At 43.9% G+C, this 17,422-nt stretch overlaps 1 protein-coding gene across 1 annotated transcript in view; it reads left to right on the top strand.

The window, feature by feature from the left end:
• SRSF10 (serine and arginine rich splicing factor 10) overlaps nucleotides 1-4,027 on the top strand; it is a 28,446-nt gene extending 24,419 nt beyond the window's left edge. The window contains exons 5-6 of the mRNA XM_078681251.1: nucleotides 1,746-1,796; nucleotides 2,223-4,027. Coding sequence (XP_078537377.1) covers nucleotides 1,746-1,796; nucleotides 2,223-2,448 — 277 coding nt within the window. The 3' untranslated portion in view covers nucleotides 2,449-4,027. The remainder of the gene's footprint in view (nucleotides 1-1,745; nucleotides 1,797-2,222) is intronic.
• Nucleotides 4,028-17,422: the final 13,395 nt, after the last annotated feature.

Here is a 17,422-nt window from a genome sequence, read left to right as displayed (position 1 = left end):
GCATCACCACAGCATCACTCAGGGGCACCACAACATCAATCTGTGCAACCATTCAACAACAGGTTCAAATATGTTCTCTCAATGTTTCAAGCTTTATTACAAATGTCACAAAAAGATGTTAATATTTCACTTCTGTTCTTGGATTTTCGTCACAAAATACACTGAACATAATCTTCACAAAAATTATTTACAAAAGTTTAAGCTATTGCCATTATAAATTACAATAACTTTTATTTAAGTATTAATTATTTTAAAAAAATTAAAAGCCATTATTTGTAATATCAATACATCTAAGTCACGTAAATACTACACATATTGCATTACAAATGCAATATGCGTCACATTTGCGAAAGTTAAAACTATTGGCATTGTAAACAACAGTTACTAATTTCGCTATTTTCAAAGCCAACACATAAATAAAAAAGTCATTTACAATACCAATAGCTCAAACGTTCCTAATGCGAGACCTATTGCATTGCAAATGCTTGTTTTTTTGTATAAGCAAGCATTTGTAAGGTTGGTCACTGGATGGCAGCAGAGGGCTGCAATCATCTAATCAAACATCAGCGCTGTGATAAACTAACTTTTCTGTCACTGAGTCCATGCACACCGAAGTTATTTCTAGATCGTTACGTCCTAACTGAATGTAATGAGCTGTAACGGCATGCTGTCGCTCACTGTAGGTCTCGCACCCCCTTGCAGAACACCACCTTAGAAGATCCAGAACAGATCAATAAAACTTAAGGAGAACAGTAGGCCAAGATCCAACAGTCCCCTCACATCTGCAGGATAACGCTTCAGTCACAAAGGGGCAAAAGTTCTAACATGCATTTGCAATGTAATAGGTCTTCATTTGTGACATTTTTAGCTATCTGCTTTGTAAATAACAATGCCTTGTATTCATTTTGCAAACTTGCAAGCAGCTACTAGAAGTACATAATGCACATAAATAAAAGGCATTTTTATTTACAATGCCAATAGGGGCAAAGTTTCACAAATGTGATACCAATTGATTGCAAATGCTTGTTTTGTTTACTCTGGCTTAATGTTTTATGTGAGTTTTTCGTTCCCTTTTCCTCAAATCCCACCTCCTCTCCCTACCACAGTCCACGCTGCTAACTTTTAGGCATGCTGGACAGCAGCTACACTGATGTACAACATGGCTAAAAACATTGCCTACGTTAATAGCCATTACATAGGTGAGACCTATTGGCTTTGCCAGTGCTTGTTTTGAAAGCTTTTGATGTTGCCCCCCCCCCTCAATTTCCAGCACCTAATTTTTTTATTGTTTTTGAGTTTGCTGCCTTTACTCCCAATTTGATTCTTCTACTATCTAGTGCAGGTGTTCATCTTCCCAACGTGTTGGTAAAGTGCTAAAGCAAGTCATGAGTGGGTTGTGATATTAATTTGTAGCACCCAGTTGTGGAGTAGTAGCGTGTTCAAGGTGGCCATGTTATAGTCAAAATAAAAAAAGTTTTTGATACTGGAGGTTGCATCAAAATGTTTTAGTTATTTCTACCTAATCATTCCAGTGCCATATAAAATTGCTGCACCCCAGTAAAATCAGAGTTTTTTTCTATTCAGTGTTTTAGATCGATAAAACAATGTTTGGTATTAATTGAATGTGTTACAAAGGGCATTGCAGTAACCAGTTATTTATTCACTGCAGTTTTTAGTGTTGCCGTCAGTGGAAAAATAGCAAGCAGGTTGTTTTTATGACTGATTTCTCGTTTTTCCCCCTCCAGCCGTCCTGAAAGACCATCAAGGCGTAGCAGAACACATTCAGACCATGGCAGGTAGGTTCTGTCCTTGGTAAAGGTACTACAAGTATCCATTTGAAAATTTAGATTAGTAAGGGTCCGAGGTTGTACTTTGTACTATTTTAAGGAAAAGCAGGCAGAGTTGGAAGTGTGGGAGAACATTGCAGAACATTTATTGGCAATACTTATTGAATGGTTGGAGGGGCAGATGGAGTGTGTTTACTCACATTGAGTAATGTAACGCCTGATATTGGGATTCTCTTAAATCTAACTAAACACACCTCTCTTAAGTGCTGAAAGAGGAAGGGATAAAGTGACCACTGAAATTGAAGTGCTAAAATTATTCCTTAGTTCGGAGCTGGTTAGTCACTAACTTTATATGTACATTTATTGCTTTAAGGAGTGGTATTATGTTCACAACCATGCTTATCAAAGCTTAATTTGTTATTGCTTAACTTGCAGATTCAACCGTCGAAACCGATCTTTTTCCAGGTCTAATTCAAGGTCTCAGTCCAGATCCCCATCAAAAAAGGCAATGAAAATTAAATCACGTTCTCGGTCTCACTCAAAGTCTAAAACTGGTACAAGAAGTCACAAGCCAAGCTCACGATACGAGAGAGATGGAAGAAAAAAAGGACCACACAGATCTAAATCGCGTTCTCGGTCACAGTCCAGATCTAGGTCCTAGACCAAGCTCAGATTTTGAGGCCAGTGAGTGTTTTCATGCATAACCTTTTCACATCCCATTACGCTGTCCTGTCCACACAGTAACCAAATGGCAGGCCACTAAAAATTACATTTGTTCATTTAATGCAGTGGGCATCCAGTAAAGTGGCACATTTTTTCTTTTTAAATCGGTCTTTTCACATATATTTGCTTCAACTAGTTGTAGGTATGACATCGTGGAATAATCCAATTTGTATGTGTTAAACGCTGCGTTAAAACATCTGCAAATCCATAGGATAATAACTTTGTTTACACATTATGATGTATTCCCCATGTCCTGTCCACATGATCACTCTTCAGTGAAGACTGGTTACTGAAACAGTGTTAATGGTTTGATACTCAGCTGTATATTATGGTTTGATACTCAGCTGTATATTATTGGTGCCATAAATGGGTATATTTAGCAAGAATGTTTTTCTGAAGTGTTATACTGTTGAAAAAAAAAAAACCTTGGAAATGTAACTTGTGCTGTTGACAATTGAGCGTGTGGGAAAGGGGGGGGGGGGAGTGGCGATCCACTAGTCCACGTGACTGAAAGTAGAAAATCTGCTTTGTTTAAATATTTGTTTGTTAAAACCTTTGTGGTTTTTTTGTTCAATTAAAATGTAGAGGGACTTTCATAAAATCATATTTTGTAAGGCAAATTGTCCTATATAGCTTGATGTTTCACTGTAGTTTCTGTCTAGCAATATAGGCTGAACGCTTACCTGTTAGTGATCTCAAACATTTGGTTCCTTTCCGTTTTAATTGGAGGCAAAGAAAAATGCCTCTCCACAGTGTTTTATAACCTTTAAATTTGTTGACCATATGCTGAGAATAGGAATAGTGAAAAGGTGCATATTTGTAGAAGGAAAATGGGTAATTTGTTATCCCTGGAAAAAGGTTTGAAGGAAAATGCAGAATGTCCAAGTTTCTTGTTACACAGGTTTTATGTTTTGTTTTAGTGGCTTTGTAAACATTTTCCTTCATACGTTCCCTTCAAATTTAGTTTAAACTGGTTACATACGAGAGCTTGTCTTTCATCTATTGTATTTTAGTGTATGCTTTACCCTTTCTAGTAGTCCACGTCACAATTTGAAACCCTGCCCTAAAACCTAGTTTTTGTTTTTTTAAATGACCTCGCCTACAACAATGTAAAGGTTTTTAAATGAGTGTGAAGGAGTTTTCACGGGTAACAATCTTGCACATTTGAGCCTTTTCTGTTGTCTGTTAATGTTATATTTCTTGTTGGAAGCAATTTATCAACACGTTTCTTTCATTTAGTATGTTTCTTGCTGTATTGATGAATGGTTTAATGTGCTGTATTTAAAAATGGCAGTAGTATGCGGATCTATCAAAGTTGTGGGAGAAATCCTTTTTTTCTTAGAAAAGCTTGTATAAAAATATTTTTATATGTTCTTTTTAACAAACGTGTGTAATCATCTTGTGTACTTATCTTTAAGAACAGCATTTTTATTAAAAAAAGAACTAGCCCCACTGATCTAATTTTCTGCCAGCTGTAATTTAGCAAACCATCTGTAATAAAGAAACAAAAGATCCACCTTTGTCTTGATGGTGTGCAAAAACATTTACACATACTGATTACTTTAAGCACAGCTTACAAGTATGCTGATTATTTCGCAATTAATAATTCAGTGAGAGGACCAATTGTTCAAATGGCAATTAATGTATGCCTAGAATCAACATAATATTAAATACTGAGGTTTTACCTCCATGGAACCTATTTGGGGTTTAATATTTGAGTTCTATATGGTGCTAGCTAGACCCGCTTTACCCCAGTAAATGTTCACAACATAGATAAGTATAATATAGAAATATTCTTTAAAATACTTACAATTTATACAGCAAACATCACAAAAGCCACAGTGCCTTGGCATTTAAAAACCCTGCCGCTCAATGTGAAATTAACTGCCTCTAAATCACGGTGTTACCAGCCGGAACGATGTACAGCAGCTTCTCCATGTAATGTTGCATATTACCCCCACACCAGTGTATACTTTTTTACCAATGTTCATTACAATGGGCTTAGAAAGGTAAATGTACCCCATCCCCCAAAGCATACATTATGTTGTTTTATATAGTGCTAGCTAGACCTGAAGGTATCCGAGCGCTTTATATGTTGTGATAAGACAAGCAGTACATGAGGGGATTCATAAGAGTCATAGTTGAACAACACAGCATTACGTGGTTATAAAGTCTCACAAGTATAACACAATTTTTCTGGTGCGTTTCTCAGATGGACAAAGATTCTGCAATTCGAACTGCAAAAATGTTGCTCTGAATGTAGACCGTACGGCCAGATACAATTTGTGTTTTACATGGATTTCCAGTCTGCATAATAAGTTGTGATATCTGCTCAGATCACTACACTTGTAGAAGAACTTCTTTGCTGCACCATTTTATTTGATGGCTCCATGCTAAGGGCTATAGAAAGATTAAACAAATATATTTTGTAATTGGTGTTCCTGTCAATTCCTTTAAGGCTATCTTAGAGGACCATATTGTTTCCAAAGCTTTACCCTATCTGAGTCCCGCGTCTCGGGAGGAGGAGGTGGGGGGGGTCATAAATGGGTTTTCTGCAGGTTTGTTTTGCCAACAGGTGATAAACTGGGTGCTCGTTTAAGAATGTTGGATAGCAGCTGAAAGCAAAATGCTGCTTTATTTTGACCACAGGTGTCACACCTTGACTTAATGGAGACCTACCACAACCATATATTTTTGACATCTTAAAGGCTTCAATATGCTAGGTCTCGTCTTGAGAAAGTACCTGAATATCAAGTGTCTGGTATACAGCAACCCCCCCCCCCCCCCTCAAAGGTGCGCCGGGTGCAAATCATGCCAACATGCAATACGGCCCCAGATGTCGTTTGCACCCAGGGCACCTTTGAAAAGGTACGCTGGGCGCAAACAATGCCCCCCATTATAGTTAAAGCGCTTCCCCGAGGGTAGCCGCAAACACATGCTGCCCTGGAAGCAGCACATTCATGTGAAAAACAGCAGTCGATTCGTGTTTTCACAGTGCAGGTGGCACCCACCAGCACATTCAAAGGGGTGTAGAGATCCCCTTGCAGTCGGGTGCAGTCAGTGACTGGACCCCTGTAGAGGGCTGCTGCCAGGTGGTGCACTGACAGTGTGCCACCTTTTAAATGGCACATTGTCGGTGCTCCTCCTGAGGGCTTCTTTGACTCTGCGCTCGAGTCTGTAATATGGCCTGGGCGCAGTCAAAGTAATTCCCTCATTTGCATAGGGCACGCTCCTATGCAAATGAGGGAACACCCTCTGTTGATAGCGCTTTGAGTGCACCAGCGCTACCGGCATTATAGACTGGGACGCACACGCATCTGCATCACCTTCTAATATACCAAAGTGCCCCAGAGGCACCTTATGTAATCCGACCCCTGGTCCCAGTAAATATTTGATGGGGTACTACACTTGTATGGGTGTTCTTTGGATGAGAGTAGGGATCAACAAAGATGGAAGGAAATTTTTTGAGGGGGGCTTCCATAGAGATAATTGCATTATTTGTGGTTTTTCCTCACCCAGGACGACTACCAATGCTAGGCATATTAAAACAAAGATTTCATGAACAGTAAGAAAGTGATGGGAATAATGCTTGACTTAAACTCCGCTAATGGTAATAGCTTGAGCTTCATTCTGGACCATTGGTTTTGGCTCGCTGTGCCTCTGGACAGACCAGCCACATGCATATCAATCTTGGGTCTGCTGCAATGGGAGCAGTCCAGCCCAAACTGCTGTATGTATTCCACTCCAGACAAGCAATCTCCGAATGTTTTTGCGCTAGTCAGTGAGTTATTTCCTGTAGGTATGCCAAGATGTGGGTCCCTTGCTCTTTGTATGAACATGACTAACCATAATTTTAGCCTCGTGAAGACATTGATACTACACTCACATCATACCGATCAAAGGCCATCTACACTAGGCCTGGGCGGTAAGTTCCGCTCGAGGAAATTGGGTAATTTGGCGTTCCGCGGAGAACACGAAATTGCCCAAAATTCTGTGTTCAGCGTCTTCGTGAAATATTTGGCTCGATCGCGTTCTCAAAATGCGTGTTCGCAAGATATTTCCCCGCGAGCACTCAAACAGCGATCGCGGACAAGCAATTTTGCGGAATTTCTGCGGGTTCGCTGAATTTTTTACCGTTTTGCGGAGATTAAATCCCGCCCACCCCATATCTACACATGAGGTGCTTTTTTAGGTCTTGCCTAGTGTTGCAGCATATGCGCTACTCGCTCGGCGAGACTTATTGTAGATGACTAGATTTCAAATGGGGACTTGAAGCCCCGCCCATCCTTTACATTGGGTCGCGTCAGCGTTTAAGCTAAATGCTGGCTTTCTGTTGAAAAGGATGTTTTTTCTGTTGCCGCCCTTTTCATCCCGACTAGATCGTCTGCTTCACGACTGTCATGAAGCAATTAAATAAGCCGTGAAGCAATAAAGGATCCAGTCCGGATGGGCTGTCCGAAAAGGAGACGGAGCGGTAGCGTAATGACAACCGTTTCTTAACAGTCCCATGACTGAGTGACCTGACGTTAATGCTCTGTAGCCAGTTTTCTTTGTTTGCATATCTCCTCATCAAGCATTCCTTTGTGCTGTAGTGACGTCAGTTCGTAACTTCAAAAGCATCAGAAAAGTATTCAATACTACCCGGCATTCCGGGACACTCTTCCTTGGGGGAGCTCGCTTTCAACTCAACCGGCAGCTTCCCAAAGGCATTCAAATCAGCGGAATCTCTGGGTTTGACAAAAAAGCAATATCCTACCTCACAAATCTGTCGGATTGACGAGTATGAAGTAACCTCGTCATCAGTAACCCCGACGTCAACAAGAAGATGGGGCACAGGAGATCGTCTCCATCCCAAACTTTCTTGTTAAGGGTTGCAGTTGAGCTCCGTTGCAGTCTCCCTGCCCACTGCTTGGAGGCAGACTTCATAGATACGGAAAGAGGCGAAGGCGGCAGCTACCATGCACGCCCCCGCTGCCAGGGTGTACCACCAGTTGAAGAAGCCAAAAAGATGTCTTTCAGGAGTTAAGCAGCGGTGTTGAGACACAAATGTGAGGTATCCAGGCCAATGTGTATACTATATGTGGCGATGGAAGCAGGGGAGGGTATGCGCTTGCGCAGTAGGTACCCCTCGCTCCCTGTGTGTTTACATTTGTGTACAGAGCTCAGTGTTGTGTGTCACAGGTGTGAAACGCAGGCAGTGTCACCTCGTTCCTGCGCGACTGCTGGGCTTATGCTGCCTCCCCGTCCAACTTAAACTGCAGCACTGCCACATGTTAGCGCACAACAATGTGTGGTATATTGTGATAAATGTGTGGCTGGTTTGGCCTCACATTACCGAGAGTGCTGTGGTATGCAACATTGCAGCTTAATGTCCAAAAATACAAATCTTGATGAGGCCTTGTTTTGCTTTAGGAGTAGACTATATATAACGAACCCCCAATTTTCCCATGATATTAGATACACATAGGAGAAGTTTTTAATATGGAAAATCATACGGTATGAATGCGCCATCTTAGTGTAGGGCTTGTGCGAGCTGTTGAGATGAGTTGCACGCTTTTAAAATTCACTGAAAAGTGAAGAGCAGACTGGCATATATAAATTATTTTGTTTCTTACTAATTAAATTATATATTTATTTTGTCCACCATGCAACTTTTTCAGTATGAAAAGAACGAAATGTTTTCAAACAGAAACAATTAAAAGACTTGCATCTATTCATTAATATACATGATATTTCAAGTAGGTGCGAATAGTAGTTAAAACTTTAAACAAGATGCTTTAATGTATTTAAGCAAGAAGTAAGTTCACGTCATTTTATCCACATCTCAATTTCTAGCTTGTGATGCATACTTGTTCAGACTTTTTCTTTGTTTTTAGGTCTCGTGTAAGGCAGCGCATGCGCTGTCTCAGCGAGACTTAAAGTAATCTCTATGTTGGCTTAACCTCCATGTAATTTGTTTTTCCTCTTGCGATTGGTTCATCTGTGGCATTGCGATTGGTTCATCTGTGGCATTGCTTTTGTTATCTTGCTTTCTGTTGGCTGTTGATCCTATGCTAACTTACGTCTAGTCCCAAAGCAGCGGTGCCTAACTACAGTTCTTCTCCACTCTGCTGGCACTTGTTTTAATGGCCTGCAGTGTGCCGAGTTGGTTTATTTATTTTGGAGATCACCCCCTGCGTCTGCTAACTGGAGACTCTCCTTTGTGGGATTACCCTCTAACTAGAGGGGCAGCTCTGCGCTTTATGGTTGCCATAAATCACCTTATCTCCCCGGGGGGGCGGAGGGGGGGCAATCCCACACCACCTCCAGCAAGTTGCAGCTGCTCAGACAGACAACTTGCACTGCGAAAAGATTGTAAATGTGCTTTGCTTCATAAATCATGTCGAGCGGCAAAATAGAGAGAAAAAACAACCATGTCATTTCTTAGAACGAAAGAAGTTATTTAGAAAAAAACATTTTCTTTATCGAAGAAAAAAATTACCCATCTTTTCTGTTTTTTAGCTAAGTAAAATGCTACACATCAAGGGAGAGAGAGTGATTGTTGCGGAAAGGCCTTTTCAAACACCTGGTACAAATAACAATTTAAGAAAAGCCCTTTCATGCCAATTAAAATGCTTGTTTATTGCGTGACCCTTGTACATGATGTTTTGTACGGCGTTGTTTTAATATGTTTTGGGAAGCTCGCCCCGGTTTTCATAAAGCTTATGTGCAATGTTTTGTTCAGCTTTGTTTCTATAAGTCCTCTGAAGGTGGCCATTGATTTTGTGAAGAGCTTGCTTCAGTCACAGCTTTCTGCCTGCAGCTTCCAGACAATCTGCTTGTTGCACCCTCCTCCCTCCCACTCCCTTTTCCTCTCCCAGCAGCTTATTAGATCCTGGGATAGCGCCCCTGCTCCTCCATGTCCCCCACTGCTCTGGGTCTCCGACAGTTCGTAGTCGGCGAGTATGATCTGTGCCCACAACCCCCCACAGGTACTGTAACTGCAGACGGGATCTTTTGTATGTCGGTCGACAGCGCGTAGCAGTGCGCTGTAATTTGTTTAGTGGCACCCCCTTAGCAGAACACAACATCGCAGCACTGCATTCTTTCAAATATTTTATAACAAATGAATTTCGAAGGAAAAAAGTAAGAGATATTTAATTTTCTGGAACGCGTAGGTTGTTGCATTTATATTCTCCTTTAACACGTGCTTACTTGCTTAGCTTAATTGACCATTTTGTCAGGGATGTTGGGGGAGGTTTCCCGCAGGTCCATAATGGCTTTTATCTGGTCTCCCAAGGGCTTGTTTTCAAACTGAATAAAGTGATGACTTGAAGCGCTTTTAAAAAAGTGTCACAAAATGATGCTCCTTGTAGAGTCTTGAGCATTTTCGTTTGGACATTTACCAAAAGCATGGTTACTACCTCATGAATTTATCTGCACGTCATTATGACGCATGAGGGATTCACCAGTGGGAACACTTCACCCGAGGCTTACTCATGCATGGAGAACATCCTGCAAGTCGACGAGTGCGCATTCCATGCCACCGAGACAAACTGGATTTCTTTCTTACAGATCCTGTATATGGAACTACTATGAATTCCCTATTTGGCATGCAGCGTAAGCAAAGCTCATTATTAGCTTTCTGCTTTAATCATAAATCACGTATGTTTCACAAAATATCGACACCTCTTTTAGCCAACATCCAACTGCTGTGAGCCAGCGACTGCAGTGCAGAAGTCCTCAGTATAGCCCCCTTCATAAATGTAAACAATGCAAGCCCAACCCTTAACCTAAACAATCCTGTCTAAAGTGCTAGCCACTGCTGCAAATTCCCACAAGCAGGGCTTTCATCTTCCCTCCCAAATCCCCTTCGGTCCTCCACACGGTGCAGGTCTTAGCAAAGTCGTGCTTCGAAAAATGTCATCAATGTATTTTCACGAACCCAAGTAGTCCTTCCCAGCTTGTCCGCCCCCTCCCCCCCCCAAAAAAAATAATACACATTGTTCTCCCCTGATGAATCATTTTACAGCAAAACGAATCTTCAAACCTAAAAAGTAGGTCCCAAACTAGACTTCCCTATAGAATGTAATTGTTTTTTCATCTTGCCAACCAAGATTATTCCAGTTTCCCATATAGTCCACGGGCCAAATCAGCCCTCACTGTCAAATCATTATTTTTGCAGTTTTATATAGCAAAAACTCTACACAGGCGTTGTATTGCTTTACATGAGCCCCAGCTACATTACACAAGCTCATTTTAGTTTATTTTACACACTGAACTACACAGGATCCCAGGATGTTGAGCCGATGCTCAGACTCTAACCCGATTCCCCAGTTCCAAAGACTGTAAATCTGGCCCAAGTCAACCGCAATCTAAGGCCCGCAGAGATCACTGGTCAATAGTCAATAGATGCAGGCTGCGCCGCGCATTCAGCTGGCTAATCCTTTCAGAATCCTATTCAGTTCTTTGTCTTAGAATAAATTAGTTTTCTGGCATATGGTGTCACAACATATAATTTTTTTTGTTTTGCTTGTTTATTTAATGTTTTTATCATTTTTGACATTCTCCTTAAGAAATCTATCTAAGAGGCTTGGGGCAAAGTGAAAGGTGGCCAAATATATTCATATGAGCTAATGCTGAGAAGGGTCAAAGGACAAAGTGCTGGAAACATTCCTATGAGCTAAGGCTGGGGGTCAAAGGATAAGGTAGCAGGACACATTCATATGAGCTAAGGCTGGAAGGAGAGGGGGAGCAAAGGGTGAGGTGTCTGGAGACATTTGTGGTCGATACTTCTAACTATAGATTCTCTAGTATTGGATCTTTCATAGATTCACATGCTTGAATCATTCCCAGTCACCAAAGTGGGAGTCCCCCAGTACAATATTAAATGCCTCATCCCCCACTCAGTCACATCCAACACCACAACTCGTAGACTTTCCTCAGGAGGACTTCATAATTTAATGGACTGAGCTGTGAGAAGGTTTTGCCTACCAATTTTGGCCAATCAGCCCGACTGCTCCCTATATTTTCTAAGGAGCAGACAATGAAATCAGTCCTAGAATATGTATAGTAGGAGATAATTAACATCATGAGGAACCCAACAACGGTGGTGGCTGTTTTGCCTCGCATTGGCAACAAATACACGACCCCAGAAGATTCTCCCGAAGGACAGCCCAAACCAGATTTGTTTATTTTGCAAGTGGCACAGTGTTGCTTTAAAAATCTTTCCACTCCATCTCTACACCTCCAAAGAGGGCAGGTGCCTGGACAACACAGGCAAAACCATGTCTGCCATCATGGCTCATGTGGACAATTCTATGTTGCTATGAAAGGCAGATATGGTCTGACATTGGCACCCTCATTGACCTAGTGCCTGAAGACAAGTAATCTGAGTCAAGAAAGATCTTACAGGAAGGTGCACAAATGTCATCCGAAATAGTAACCTGTGCAATGGACATTCCCTCTTTTGGCTTGCCAACTGGAAGGGGCAGCAGCCTTGGAAGTGCAGTCCAAAATCCTGGATGTGGCCTACAATGGGGAAACCCTATTTGGCAAACACAAAGATGAATTTCTGTTGGCAATCAATACAGACATACATGGCCAGATCCCTTGGCACTCTGCAATTCAGAAAGATGCTCTTTTGAGGGCTACATGGAAGAGGTTTTTCGACCTACAGTTGAGGATACCAGTGCTCCCAACAGTATCAGCCCTTCCACTTAGTACAAAACTGCTTACCAATAAACACCCCTACAGTCAACTGCCCATGGCGGCATATACAAAGCAAGGCCTTGACGGAAGTAACCCGGTTGTAAATGGTGACCTCAATCAGATGCTGGCTACCTCCACTTCTGACCCAGTGGGTGTGAACATTACCAACTACCTCAATCAATGATGACATATAACTTCAGGCAGATGGGTATTGTATCTTGTTGCCTGTGGCCATACCCTGAATTTTATCAAGAGACTACTAAACAATCCACCAAGGGGAGTGCACCCCCCACCCCGTCTTCACTTGCTCATAAAAAGAAGCCCTCATGCTTGCCATGGGTGCTGTCGGAAAAGTTCAGTTTTCCTAGTAAGGCATAGGTTTATACTCCTGTTTTTTTCCTTATCCAAAAGAAAACCGGAAAAGAGACCTTTCCTAGACCACAGGAAGTTAAACACATTTTTGCAGATCTTGTATGGTCACTCTCTGGTATCCTTCTCCACCTAAACTGCGGACTGGCTGCTGAAGCGCCAACACTATTGCAGTGTCCAGAGCTACAAAAGCTTGCCTCACTGTTTCACAAACTGGGTCTAGCTGTGAATCATCAGAAGTCCCCAACTATTCCATATCGGAGGATAATGTTTCTAAGGTGGTTGCTGGCCTGATGAGCATCACCCAAGGATGGTGGAAACATTAGCATAGTGGTCTCAGATCTCTTGAAGGGCTTCATGTTTTTATCTCTAATAACAGACTTCGTCATAACGACAGATGCCTCATTGGTGGCTCGGGGAGGCCACCCGCTGGGTCTGCTAACTCAAAGGAAGTGGTCTACGCTCCAGGAAACCATACATATCAAACACCTGGAACTAAAAGCCATTTTTCTCACCCTATTAGCTTTCCTACCAAAGATACTGGGATCTTTGGGGCTGGTGCACACAGACAATACAACCAGCATGCACTATGTCAACAAGCAAGGGGATGTACGAATGCTAACGCTCTCCAAAGAAGCCCAAGTGCTTTGGAGCTGGCTTACCCTTCACAGGATCTCTCTGAGGGCCGAGCACATATCCGGAATAAACAACATCTTGGCAGAGACACTCAGCAGAGCCAAGAGCTGGTACTGGATGGTGAAAAGAATATTCTTAGGTTGGGGCAAACCAGCATTGGATGTCTTCGCGACAAACTAGACCAGCAAATGCTAGTTCTATGCCAGTCGGTGCCCGCTCCCCTGGTCGTCCTGGGTGGGTGCCTTTTTAGGTTTTGCCTGGCGAAAAGATGCGCTCTGCGCATCTTTTTCGCGCAGGCGAAAACCTGATGAGAACTGTAGTGTGGCTTTGGGTCGGCCCTCGTCATTCATTGGCTGGCTCCATAAATGGAGCCTAGCCATTGGACGAGGGGCCTGTCCGTCAATGCCGGACCAGATTCGGGTGCGTTCCCGAGATTCTTTGGCTTTTGCCGACATCACGCGACGTCAGCCGAAAGCCGGGAACGCCCCCGAATCTGGTCCGGCATTGCCGGCACTTCTGCGTCTCTCCACCCCCCTTTCCTGCCCCCTCCCGCTTGTTTCCTGATGCTGGCCTCGCAATGGCGTGCCTTTCCCGCCCCCTTTCCCGCTGGAAGCTGTGCCGCTGCCCCGGCTCTGTTTCCCGCCTTCCTGCCGCGGCATTTTCAAACCGCTGGACGCCAGAGTACTCTGGGAGCCGAGAAGGGAGGAGAAGCGGCCTGCTATGCTCCTCCAGGCCGCGGCACCGAGTGGCTCGGGATCAGTTGCAACGGAGATCGGCAGGAGCGCTGGACCGCGAGAAGCCGCCTGATCCGCTGCGCACAGTAAGTAGGGCTTTGAGGGTGCCAGCCACCCCTGGTTACTTCCTCTTGCCACACTGCCACAGCGTGTTTTAGCATCCATGGCTTCCACGGGGTGTACTGCTGCCACGAAAACTCCCACATTTGAGCACTGGGTACCGTTAGAGGACTTGTGGGCACATGATCCAGGCTTTTGTGGTGCTTCCTCGTGACACAGGTCAGAGAGAGGTTGAAAGAAACCGGTAGATGGGAAGGGAGCATGAGCAGCTAGTGTCGTAAGGCACATTACTGTGCAGCACCTACTTCCGCTGGCACAGCCTGCCCCTCCTTCTGGTATCATTTTCAGACAAAGGAAACTCTTCAGCCTTCTGCTGATTATATTAAATGTTGTGCGGGCATTGCGAATATTCCGGCCCATCAGTCATCTACCCATTACAGAACATCCCTATCTGTCCTTAAAATCTATTGGGCACACAGAGACAGTGTTCAGAAATGTCTTTATTTACCTTCGCCTCAGAGTCTCTCAGCCTTCATCCTTGTGGAATCTCTGACGTGCAGTGATGTCAGTCTGGGCGGCAGGCCTGGACAAGACTCCCACAGGCAGGCCATTCCCAAAGGCACCTTTTCAGAGCCTGAAGGCTACTAGGATTTTAACAAAATGTGTCGACTGCTCTTTATTCCAGTTTATTTTTCCATCCACCTCAAATCTTTAGTTCCTGCAGGTTAGATCACGCATTTCCCCCATTATGTGCTCTTCTGTCTGTTCGCAAGTTGTTTCCTCTGCTTGCGTACTCGGTGTTTTGTTTGTTTTCCAATGCTGGTGAAAGGCGAGTGGCTCGTAATTATACTGCTGGAACCATCTTTCTCAGTAGTGACAGACAAAACATTACCACATTCTTTCCTTGGCGGACTTTATTCCTCTCCCCTTCTCTTTTTTCGTCCCTTATGTGGCTGCCCCATTATTCCTATGTTTAACAAAAATGCGTCACAACTGGAGCAGCTCACAGGATTCCCGAGCTGTGTGATAGTAACTGGCTCACGTCGCTGCCACTGGTCTGGGCTCACAACTCCTTGTAAATCTGTATTTGTAAAGCGCGAACTACACACCTTTAAGGGTCTCTAGGCGCTGGGGAGGGGGGGGGGGGGGCGGGCGTCGTGGAAATCAAGTGAGCTAGTGCCCAGAATCACATGGTGCTGAGCTGAGCTGCCGCTGGAGCCGGGGATCGAACCATGAACACTGTGCTCCGAAGTCAGCTTCCCTGGCCGCTGCACCACACCACTCCACCTCCTTGGGTTGTTCTGTCGGTGCCCCCCGACGTGGTGCTGTCGAGGGCCCCTCTGCTGGCCATTGGCACCGGTGTGCCTTTGTTGTTTTCAAGCATGGCCCTTAAACCAATATAATGACTCTATCTTAGCCTACCCTGTCCCTCCTTTATTAAATGTTGCTCGAGCAGCCGAATCCCTTTCTAATTATAATAAAATGTTTGTCCTGTTTAATCTCGTAAATAACCTCTTTGGTTTAAATTTCCTGGGAAATGTAAGCAATTTTGCGTTTTGTAAATAAAATACTACCTAACTATGCTGTTTACAGAATAACCAAACTAGATGAATTGTGATGCAACTGTGATATTTTTTTGTGACTAAATGAAAGTGATCGAGACAGCATCATTGAACTTGCACATCTCAGTTTCCACCTTTATATGAGCAGCTCCGCTGTAGATAGGAGGGGGCTACCCTAATGCGTCACCATAGACAGGGACTGAGCCAGTACCTGTGCGAAGAAGCCCATGCTGTACATGTATTGGTGGCAGTGGTTTCATTAAGGAGCGCAAGCACCCCTGGCGATTACTATGCTCCAGGTCCCTCTGCTTTATAACCCCACTCCGCTACCCCTTTCGCAAGAAGGGCTTTCTCTGCCACAGTTGACTAATTTGAATGTTGTCTGTATCTGCCTCTTGGTTATATGTTGTCTGTGAACTTCCTCCAACTTGTGTGCCGGGTTGTCAGTTTAATTGGTCACGCCCTTATACTAACGGAGAAAATGACAAACTAGAAAGCATTTGCCTGACTCTAACATGGTTATAGCGGTGGCGCGTATCCACGTCCATATGTGCAATCTGGTTTGTGTAGTTCCTGTCACAGTTCTCAGAAGCTCTGCGCGTTCTGCTGTAACCCCGCCCCCTGCCTCCCTCATCTTCCTCCGCTGCTTCCCGGCCCCGTTCCACAGCCCTAGCCCCACTGCCGTATCCGTCGTTCCCCACCAGCACCATGCCGGCCGTGTCCAAGGGGGACAGAATCCCTCAAATTTATAGTGTGAGACCTACATGTATCCTGAGGTACAGCGCTAGACTGGCCATGCTATTTTGTATCTGCTGCTACCGAATTAAACTATTTAGCTATGGTTTCCTGAAATTTGGTTGCAGGTAAATTTCAGTGTTCTCTTAAATTGTACTGTCTCATTGCTGGCTTGTAATAAGGTTTTCAACTTGGACATGGGAGAGAACCTGCTTTATTTGATGCTGTGGATTAAATCTGCAGTACGTAGAAATTGGTTGCCTTGGACGCTGGGTTGTATTTAATCTCTTTGATGCAGTTGGTCGCGGGTGGCTCTATTAAAGTTTGTAGCTAGAGTTCAGTATATCTTTATGAAGTGGTTTGCTTGTGCCTCCGTGTGCCCCTGTTGCCCGCTTGTGCTGTGTGGGTGTGTGTGTGTGGCTGTGTGTGTAGGAAGCTTTGTGTGGCTGTGTGTGTGGGGGGCTTTGTGTGGCTGTGTGTGTGGGGGGCTCTGTGTGTGTGTGTGTGGGGGGGCTCTGTGTGTGTTTGTGTGTGTCATTTGCGAGAGATAAAGCTAGTGGCATTGTAAATGACAATGCCATTTATTTATGTTAAAAAAAACATAAATAAAAATGTCAAGAGCAATGCCAATAGCTCTAACTTTAACAAAGGCAAAACCATTGCATTGTAAATGCTTGTTAATCGGATGGTCCGGGATCTACGTATATGCTTCCCTCTCCCCCTCCCTCTCATAGCTAATGTTCTCAACAAGAGTAAAGTGCTTGGATGGCCAGTGTCAAAGTTCAATTGTTCATGTCATTCCTTGGGTGAAAGAACAGCAGGCAGCGCCGATCTTGGCACAGACACCTCCCTCCATCGTAGCCAATAAGTCCAGCACACACTGATGCTGCATTACCATGAGGCGGATGCCTCACATTTTTTCCTTGATTGAATTGAGGCCAAGCTCAGTGCTGTTCATCATCCTGAGCAATTCCCACCTGGTTATCTGCAACCAGTGGGCATTGGCTTTTGTCTGTTGGGTGAAGAAGTGAATCGACTCCCCTCCCCCCAGCTGTGCCTCTGTGAACAATCTTAACTCTTCTGGGATGTCTTCAACCTGCCCAGCCAAAATGGTCCGCAGCTCTCT

This window comes from Lissotriton helveticus, chromosome 3_1 (genome assembly GCF_964261635.1).
Source record: "Lissotriton helveticus chromosome 3_1, aLisHel1.1, whole genome shotgun sequence".
Lineage (NCBI taxonomy): Eukaryota > Metazoa > Chordata > Amphibia > Caudata > Salamandridae > Lissotriton > Lissotriton helveticus.
Note: the sequence above shows the minus strand (reverse complement) of the source record. Positions and strands in the feature narration are given on the sequence as shown.